This window comes from Spinacia oleracea, chromosome 1 (genome assembly GCF_020520425.1).
Source record: "Spinacia oleracea cultivar Varoflay chromosome 1, BTI_SOV_V1, whole genome shotgun sequence".
Lineage (NCBI taxonomy): Eukaryota > Viridiplantae > Streptophyta > Magnoliopsida > Caryophyllales > Amaranthaceae > Spinacia > Spinacia oleracea.
The window spans coordinates 117,810,496-117,820,962 of NC_079487.1; the positions used below are offsets into that span (position 1 = coordinate 117,810,496).

General features: G+C 35.7%; 1 protein-coding gene across 2 annotated transcripts; it reads right to left on the reverse strand.

Moving 5' to 3' along the window:
- Positions 1 to 1,050: 1,050 nt before the first annotated feature.
- Positions 1,051 to 6,176, reverse strand: LOC110783951 (ribosomal protein S2, mitochondrial). 2 transcript variants are annotated; one of them, XR_008932007.1, is made up of 4 exons: positions 5,323 to 6,176; positions 1,768 to 1,855; positions 1,510 to 1,584; positions 1,051 to 1,417 (listed from the first exon to the last, which is right to left on the reverse strand). XR_008932007.1 is itself a non-coding variant. In XM_021988348.2 (3 exons), coding segments are annotated over exons 1-3 (810 nt in total). In that variant the 5' UTR covers positions 6,057 to 6,174; the 3' UTR covers positions 1,051 to 1,416. The 2 variants fall into 2 exon arrangements, 1 of the variants encoding a protein (XP_021844040.1); XM_021988348.2 differs by lacking the exon at positions 1,768 to 1,855 and having other exon boundaries at positions 5,323 to 6,174.
- Positions 6,177 to 10,467: the final 4,291 nt, after the last annotated feature.

The window sequence follows — 10,467 nt, forward strand, 5'->3', positions numbered from 1 at the left end:
TCCGAGTTGCAAAATTCGTGAAAAATATCCATGCATAAAAGAACAGTTTTGCATGAAGTATTGCCACTGAGAAGAACCTTATACTATAAAACTTTAGAAATATAGAATATTAGCTGAATTCCATGTCTTGGAAACCCATAAGCTCCAAGAACATGGAGGAGGAAGTCAAGTGAACATATAAAAAAATTACATATATAATATAACAAAAATTAAATATATATATCATATATTGAAGATGGTCAAAGGAGTGTGCCAATAATATATAATAAAGTTTAGGCCCTGTACGGTAAAGAGCTATTAGCTGTTAGCTGGTTTGACTAGCTATTAGCTATTTGTATTAGCTAATTTGACTAGTTGGTTGAATTAGCTGTTTGTGTAAAGTGTTTGGTAAATTAGATGTTAGCGGTTAGCTGTTTAATATGTGAAATGACCATTAAGGATACTTTGTGTTGGATACTTTGTTTCTTATTAGTATTAGACAATAATTCATTATGTTAAATATCTTCACTTTAACAAATTTATTTTCCCTTTCAAAAAAAATAAAACAATTTTTTTTTAAAAAAAATTATTCTCAATTAAAATTTTAAATGCATAAACTATTGATATGCAAATAGAGAAATGTTAGTAGTGATATTACAAGCGTGATTGCAATAGTTTTAATTAAGTACTTCAACGTACTAATATGAATTTTATTACAACTAACGAGTAGTAAATGTGATAAAGGAAATAATGTAGAATGCTAAGCTTGTTAAGTGTTGTAATTTTAGACAATATTAGGACAAAATAGTTATTTTACATTCACTTTCTCAAACCTCTAATTGCAAAAAGCTCCTATATTGAACTTTTCGAGAATTAGCTTTTTTACCCCATACTCTCTTCCAATCCTCTCCTAACCAGACACTCCCAATTAACTTTTTTGAAAAGTCAAACCTCTAATTCACCTCAAAAAACTCTTTTTCCCTCAAACCTCTCATAACCAAACACCCCTTAATAACTGACCTTAAGATTGAAAAAATAATGCAACTAAAAAAACAAAGGACGCACAAAACAAAAAGAAATCCAAAGCTTTATTGTTTCATCACCGCATAGCCTCTGTTCTACAACTCAAATATGGGTTTTTTCAATGTTACAGAAAACAGCATGGGGTTGAGGGGAAATCTGTTGAATCAAAAACAACTTCTGCAATGAGGGATTTCAACATATTAAAATGGACCATACAATAACTATTTATACAAAATTTGTATTTTGACTGTTATTAAGAAAAAAAAATAGGCATGAGAAACACCTCAGCGTATAATCTCGAGCAAGTATCCTAACATTCTACCTAAGAAGAATGTCTGCTGAATGGCAGCAACTACTTCAAGATCAACTGAAACCGTTCTTCCTAACTCTATTGTGCTCATCCACCCAATAACCTCTGTGGAATCAAACAATATTACATAAGCAGGATTCTAGAGAACTGCACAGCAGAAAAAAATTACACCAAAAAATCTTTAGATCAGATCATACCATTCGTGACAGCGAGTATCAACAACCTTCAAATCTTCTGAAGATTGATTATCTTCTGTCACCGTTGCTTCCTCACTTCAAGACCAAAGTAACACAATAAGAATGATGCATATAAAAGGTGAAGGTAAACAAATTATCCAATAAATTCCTTCATGTATGAGAAAAAAAGCAATCCCAAAATCATTGCAAATATACAAAATTTGGGTTCAATGTTAGCAAAAATGAAAACAACAAACATTAGCAGCTGCAATTTACCACCTGTAAGTCTGTAACAGACTTTTAGCCCTCAACTTCTTAAAATTCACAAGTTTTGCACATCTTCTCATCCTTCCTGCTCTCCACAGACCTTTTTGACGTAATTCACAAAATATCAAATACTGTTTTTTGTTTTAATTTAAAATAAAATTGGATGCACTAATGCTTCTCAATAAATTACAATAAGTCATTCAGATTTAAAACATGTTCTGTAGTTTTCTTGCTCCCAATCTATGTCACTTTCTGGAATTGAAATCAATTCTAACATGCTTCAGATTTAACCAACCAGCAACCAAACTATCTTGAGATGAAAGTAAATAAATCGTGCAAAAAGCAGCCGGAAAAAAACTTGCGCAATAATGAAGATTGCATTTCCCCATTTGCATAACTATTTGTATTTGGAAACTCCAAAAACAGGCAAAAAGCATAAATCTCTTCTCGAGGGAACTGACTTTCACTTTTAAGTCTCTTTCCGTCTTCCCTCCCTTGATCACTAAAGTCTAAAACTAACTTTGTTTTACGCTGATCTTTTTATTGTAATAAGATTGGCACTAAATTCAAACTTCTTCACCAAAGCTATATGTACAGCTTCTTTTTGGCCAACTCTTGGACTTTTTTTTATTTTTGGTCATAAATCCTTAATTGCCTTTTCACAGCCTACTTTTTGCTTACGGTAGAATTATTGCATTTCCTAGAAACAACTGTTTCCTATACCTTTACCAATATCCTTTTGTGCCTCCAAATTTGTTATCACACTCACTTCCACGTAATACATAATACAGGCCTAACCGCTCCACGCCAAAAAGTGAATGACAGAAATTCATACCCATTTTTTTCACATGAAGCAAGTACTACTCGAGTTCTCAACATTGAATTGTGTTTTGCCTTCCAATTTTATCATTATGGATAAACAATAAACACTCCAACCTTCTACAACCCAAAATCAACAACCTCATTCCAATCCCCATAACTCCATAAGACCTTAAGCAATAACAAAGAAGTGGTTTCCAATAGACCTTCACCCTTGATACGACCGAATTAGAAATTTATACCACTTGGAACTTTCGGTACATGTAAAGTTGTATGCACAGCACTATCCCAACATTTCTCCACAAAATTCAGAACTGCGGAAGATATTCTGATTCTTTCAGTTCCCTCCAAACTTTCTTCACAAAACGCTAATATCAAATACAGATTTTGTACAAAACTGATGTATTCCATATGACTCTTCAATAAGGCATTCAGCTTCTACATTTAGTTCTTCAATTTATTTTCTCCCAAACCATGATACTTCCTAGAATTCAAATCATACCGAATATGCTTCAAATTCAATCTATACCTCTGTGTGGCAACGGAAGTATATAAATGGAACAAAAGGCTACAAATAAAGCCTCCATCGGCCAAAATTTTCATGAAAGTTTAGTTCCCTCATTTTCAAACTATTTGGTTTAGAAAACTCCAAGAAACCTAGGGGGAACCTCTCCTATACGAAGCTAACGCACAATATTTATCCCCTCCCTCTCTGGCCTTCAAGACCAACAAATCACCTTTGATTTACATAAAATTCTGCGCCACAACTATATCTATAGCTAGTCTTTTTCCCACTCTGTAAGTCTAATCTCTTGCTCAAATATCATTATTTTGCATTACAGCAGCCCCATTCTAGAAATATTCATCCTCTACATCTTTAAAGGATGCCTGTTCACATCTCCATTCTTATAGTATCCACTTCTGCGCAACATACAGTATAACCAAACAGCTCCATGCCAAACGGTTAGCCAAAAGCACGAAATCACCAAATCCAATGGTATATTATTTCACCACTACAAGATGGTGGAGCATGACAAAGAAAGAGACTTGCACAAATTTTTGGATGGTGGAGCATGACAAAGACGGAAACTTGTATAAAAAAAAATCAACACAAAGCAAAGATTGCTCTAGAATAAGACCACATAAAAGGCTAAAAAAAATCCAGTCTTTTATGATCCAACGCCAAAATCAGAGTTACACTAATGCCCTCCAAAATAGCTGCAACCTATTAAGGGGTTGAATAATGTTTTATGTATGCAGCCATACTTCTGAAACAACAAAAAAGCAGCTACCGTACAAAAAGTAATGACCATATCCTACCTCACAATAAATAAGTAGTTTAGAATTTTAGATTATTACATATTTGGTTCTTCTCTAATCTCTATAGTTGTAGTGAACTACGAGTAGTAACTAAGTCTTCACTAAACTATACAAATATGAACTTGAACTTGTGGGGGGGAAAAGACGAAAGTAGAATTGTGCAGAAGAAACTGCTAAAATGTAACAGCACCCCAAACAGACTTTAACATTCATCCAGCCTAATTTGACGGTATAATCAACATTTCAACACAATGGAAGAAACTGATTTAAGATATAGGTCGTGTTTGCCTGTTTGATTTTTCAGGGAAACTAATTTGCAAAATTAACTTCGTTCTCTTTGTAAAATAATGATTAATTAATTGTCGTTGATTTTTCCAAAATTAAAAAATGAAATTTCTTACTTGAGGAAAGATTATTAGTTTAGAACATTTACCATTGCATGTTTAACCTTCCTCCTCCTGACGAACCTGGCCTTCTCTCCTCCCTTCCATCCCCTCCCATCTATGTTCTATCTAGCCTCTCCATGCTTCCTCTCGCATTGTTTTGATAAAAAGGAGCCTAAGAAATGAAAACTAAAGTTTATGCTCATAAAATTTCCTAGTAACTAAAGACAACTAAAAGGTTTATCAAGTTTCTTTCACCACCATAAAGTAAGACCTCGAAACCAATCCGAACTAACCCAGAAAAAGTACTACCACTTATAACCCCAAGTCCTCATAACATACGGAGTAGTCAACAGACTCAACACTGCTAATGTACACTATCATTTTCCTTTCATTTATCAACATATCAGAAGCAACTGATCCCCAAAATTGGAACTACTCCAAATAATGCCAGTCCAAGACAATAAATCCAAACCCTAGTGATCTATTCAACAAAATACAAGTCAAAATAACATATCTTGAATGAATGAATTTCACCTTGAAGGTTTTTCCAGAGCTTAACCATATTCATAACACCTACACATAAGCAACAACTATCCCCACCCCGCTGGAAAAAAAAAACGTTGGTGGTAGGAAAGTCTTATTCTTTACTTCAAACTTGAATTTAAGAAAAAGACTTTCCGAAACAAATGGCCAATCTTGAATCAAGCACTTAGTATACACTAAAGCATATGGCTTTCCAATAACATAAAGGATTAGTTTTCCCGGAAGTCAACCAAAATAATCAATCAATTAAAGCTAAGCAACCACCATAACAATTCCACATAACCCCCACAACATTTTCTTTCTAGCCCCATTTCTCAATTTTCCTAGAAATTAATTTGCCAACGTTAAGACAGTTCAGGAAATTAAAATTGACAATTTCCCACAAATTCAGCATACAAAATTTGATTACACAAATATAATTACTACCATAAACAATTTCCATATCCTCAAATCAATACAAATTAAGCTAAATAAAGATGGACAACAACTATCGTCTTACCCCAGGGAAGCATCAGTAGCAAAAACATCAGTAGAAGAAGCATCAGTAGCAGAAGCTTCAATTGCAGAAGCTTCAATTGCAGAAGCTATAATTGCAGAAGCATCAGTTGCAGAAGCATCATTCAAATTCAAACTCTTCTGCTCAAGCAAGAACGTCTTGGTGATCAAATTACAAACCGTATAAACAAACTGAACCGAATCATTACACGGAATCGGGTAAGTAATCTTTTCGAAAACCTCCCTGGGAACACTCGAATCAACCAAACCAATAACCGGAATCTGAAGCCTGGCTGCCTCATTAATCACAGACGACTTCCTCTCAAAATCCATAATGACAACACAATCCGGAGGCTGAGCAGGAGCAAAGCAAATCTTCTTATTCCTAGAACGAAACTTCTTAGGGCTTGAAGAATTCGTCAAAAACCCCCCGAGACGCCAGTACTGAGCTTGAGGAGAGAGAAAGGAGCCATGGCCGATCTTACGAGTCATGTGGTCGAAAATGTCATCGAAAAGAGGGTTGGTGTTGACGAAGAGGAAGCGCGCCTTGCCGCGAACAAGATGGGAGATGAAATCGAGCGCATTCCGGAGGGAAATTAGGGTTTTGTCGGAGTCGATGATGGAGGTGCCGTTGCGGCTGCCATAGATGAAGGGTTTGCAATGGTGGGCGGTGATGCGGCGGCCTAAGTGAGCGTTTGTGCTGAGAAGCTTCTGGATAACCACCGAGTGAATTGTCATTTTCGGAGGAGAGGGAGTGTCTCTGCAACAACTCCGGTGTAGTAAGGAAAGAGGAAGATGTGAAAATGGAGGGTTTTGGGTTTTCTTTTTCGGGGATGACTATACTAAACTTGGACTTCCTAACATGGTCATCGGGTCTTGGATCTGGGTAAAGAGTCCAAGACGGCCCTACAAAGTACAAATCCAAGCGGACGGAAAAAAAAACGGATTTTTCATGAAATGCCCCCGAGGTTTGCCTTAATGCACCAAATACCCCTAAACTTTCCAGAATGCACCAAATACCCCCGAGGTTTAAAACAATAACACAAAATGCCCTTAATGAGCATTTTCCGTCCATTCTGTTAAGTCTCCGTTAGCATAAAATTACTTTTTTGCCCTTACTCAACTAATTTCTCTACTAATTCTAATATTAACACTTAATTATATTAATTAAACCCAAAAATTTAATTAACTACTGTTATTTTAAAAAAAAATGTTATCAAAAAAAAAAAAAAAAAAAAACCCAATTTTTTTTCTGGGCTCTTCTTCTTCACGCAATTTCTGGGCATTCTTCTTCCTTCACGCCATCAATCATCATTGTCATCATCTTCTTCTTTTTCTTCTTATTCCACCATCATCATCCCTAACTAAAACCCTATCTCATTAACTTGCCCTTGGTCGGTCTTTTCTCTCTCCTCACCATCACTTTCCTTCATCCCTCCTAAAAAAACCCACCATTTTCTCTCTCCTCAAGCTACAACAATGGTGGATTTACAACCCATTTTATTGCCGAATAACAGCAACATCAGCAACAACACTTCATTAATCTGTGTTTTCAGTGCCACCACCACCAAACCACCCCCCCCCCCCGCACTTCCCCCACCGAATTCCTCAGTTCTCCCCACTGCCGCCACCACCAAACCCCCAAACCCCCACCACCAAACCCCCACCTTCCCCCGCACTTCCCCCACGTTACTCACCCCACCGCCGCCGCCACAAACCCCGCTCCACCTTCCTCATCGTCGGGGTTTCCCTCATTGCTGATATGGGGATCAATTTTGCGACGTTTTCCTCGATTTGCGGCGTTTTCCCTCGATTATTGCAACGAGGATTGCTGATTATTTGAATCCACCATTGCTGATTTGGGGATCAATTTTTTTGTAAGGGTTTGTGTTGTAGATCTGAATTTTAGGAGAGAGGAAAATGGAATTTGTTTGTTTGAGTTTGAGTTGAATCTTTGAAGGGGGGATAGCAGAAAACTTGTCTGTTCAGGTGAAATAATGGGGTTTGGTGGTGGTTGTTGGTGAAGTTCATGAAAAAGGAAAGAGAAAGAGACAGAGAAAAGATAAAAGATAAAAGATAAAAGGAATAAAAAGAGGGAAAAAAATAATTAATGTTAACGGGGGACTTAACGGAGTTAACGGAAAATAGTCATTTTGGACATTTTGTGTATTTATACTAAACCTCAGGGGTATTTGGTGCATTCTGGAAAGTTTAAGGGTATTTGGTGCATTAAGACAAACCTCAGGGGCATTTTATGAAAAATCCGAAAAAAAAAAGCACCGCACGTTGCTACACAGTACTGTTCATGTCGGGTTGTGGTTCATGTCTTAGACATGAAGTGGCACCAACACGGCTTGGCTCCTTGGCATATCAATAAACGCTAAAATATACTTTCTCCGTCTTTTAATACTCGCAACGTTTGGACTTTTGCCACTATTCATATAATATACTTTGACTATTCTTAGTGCTTTTTATATAAGATAAAACATAGTCATGTGGGATCTTGTTAGATTCGTCTCAATGTGTATTTTCAAAATATCAACTTCTTATAATTTTTGCATAAAGAGAATTTAAGATATAAATGATCAAAGTTGTGCATTGGCATGCGTGAAACTAACAAACGTTGCGAGTATTAAAAGACGGAGGAAGTATTTGAACTAGTCTTTGTGCCCGTGCAAAGCACGGGACTCACTTAGAGTAAACAATTTACAATATAAATCAAACGATATCATAGGAAATTTTGAAATTACATACTGAATTATAAAAGATATCTAGGATTTTAGTAAAAGGGTATGTTTATTCTAGCTATTAAACTACAGTCTTCTAATTCATTGCTTGTATACCAATGACTTGTTTTTTTATCACACGAAACTTTAAAAAACAAAAATTGTATACTCCGTAATATTTTCAGCTAGCTAATTTACCATGAACATAAATTCTCATAAAAAAAGTTTAAAATAAGTTGTATTCCGTATATAGTTTCCACAATACTTAAATTATTATTAAATACCCACCAAATAAATAAAATTTTGCAGTGAACACGTACTACAAAAAATTGTACCATTAACGATGGAAAATTCCGTCGCTAAAGGCCAGTAATCGTTGATTAATGACAGGATTTTCTGTCGTGAACCCGTCATAAAAAGGGACCGTCGTTAATGGAAAATCATGTCGTTAACCCATCATAAAAGACATTTGCGATGGTTGTTCCAGTCTTTGTTTGGTTGTTAGCGCCGTCGCAAAAGGCTTTTGCGACGGAATTTTTGACCCGTCGTAATTAGGTTGTCGTTAAAGATGCAAATTCTTGTAGTGGCGAATAAATGAGGGAAATACCTTGGTTATAATGAGTTCAAGAACCTGCAAAAAAATTACAGAGTAATTCTTGATAATCTTGAGTATATACGAATTATTAGATAATACGTAAGACCAAAACAACCACAAAATTACAAAACGAAGTTATGCTTACATGCGACGTGCATAGATGGGAAAATTACAACCCAAATGAATATATAACTTTTGTATGTCATCTGTAAGTAAAAATGAAAAGAGGATTAATATTATGGAATAGAGAACGCAATTGAAAAGAAAATGAAAGATTAGATGTAGTATGATAAATACCGAGCACTTGTAACACCCCGACAATTCCCATTTTCTAAAATAACCCTTTTTTAAATATAACTGTGGGGAATTATCAAAGTATTATCGCCCGTGTGAAAACGTACGGCTTATTCGGAATTTTGCAGCGGAAAACATAAAACTAACTTTTAGGTTCATAAATAATCTTATTACATATTAGGTCCAAAACCAATTAACTGAAATAAGGAAATACGAATAGTACGACAAATTTCAAATTTAAGTTAACAAACCAAATCACTTAATAAAGAAAATATAACTACAAGCTCTCTAATCCTGATCCCAATGATGCATCATCTTCAAACCTGTAGATGGGCAACGCTTATTGATCCTTAGAGACTGTTCACCAAAGATGGGTCATCACAGGATCAATAGGCATAGCCATGATCAACACACACAAACAAAGCACGTAATCAGCAAAGCTGAGTACTACATACTAAAGCAATAATAATCCTAACATGATACTATTAAACATAATTAAGGGCAGACAAAGCATGATAATCTGACGACCATACTTAACTAGACTAGGCTAGACTGGAATAGACTTTATAACAATAATATTATTTTAATTGAAATAGGCAATGGACCGAGTTTTCTAGCTAGGCGAGGTACGGGCGCGACTCCGTAACCTCAGTGACCTGCGATATCGAGGAACGTTTGACTGAGAATAGGACGCGGTGATCAATCCGGTCCGAATGAAAGGCCATGGGCTACCACCATGAACCCCAACTCCTGTTTGTCCGTCACTTTAGACGTGCACAGTCTAAAGCTATTGCTACTCAGTTTCACTTTACATGATTTACAAATTGACACCCTGTTATGACTCAACAATCACATAAGGCATGCAACTCACATTTATTTATAACTGTTTTTATCTTGGAATTGAGTAAGTGATCACAAAGGCATCAAACAAGACTCATTCCAATTAACTCCAATCTTTTCTTTAATACTGATCAACCCCTGAATATGGGTATAAGGTTTCAACTTACTAAATAAGGTCCTCCGCCCTCATAAAGTAGTGAAAAGCTAAAAAGGGAACAACAATTAACTGATCTGAATTAAATACTAAATAATCTAGTGTTCCCAATCAAACATGTTTGCATCAATCTTCCATACTAACATGTTATAATCCTCAAAATGCAATAAAGGTTTAATATGTTCATCCAACAGTATCAAACACGCAATTTCAACCTGACTAAGTTCATCAACAACATTAACATAACCAAGTTCATCAATAATTCAACATGGTTTCAACAATTAGCACACATTCCAAGCACACAGGTATGTACGTACCTTGTGTAAACAAACTGATAGGCCACTTTAACACTTTCAAAAGTCGCCTAAAGAGAATTCTCCGCCTAAAACAACCAACAAGTAATCCCAATCAACTTCTAGTCATTGGCAACCATAATAAAGCATTCTAAACGTATCCTAAACATATTTAGAGCTTTCCCCAATCTCAAAACTTAAACATTTGCTTTCCTAGCATCATAATTATTGAACTAGTGATTGAAAT

What these genes read in the sequence shown, in the direction of transcription:
- LOC110783951 (XM_021988348.2), bottom strand. Translation starts at nt 6,056, where the DNA reads ATGACAATTCACTCGGTGGTTATCCAGAAGCTTCTCAGCACAAACGCT. An exon ending in GCTACTGATGCTTCCCTGGG is followed by an intron (nt 1,585 to 5,322) that starts GTAAGACGATAG and finishes TTGGTCTTGAAG; the next exon opens with TGAGGAAGCAACGGTGACAG.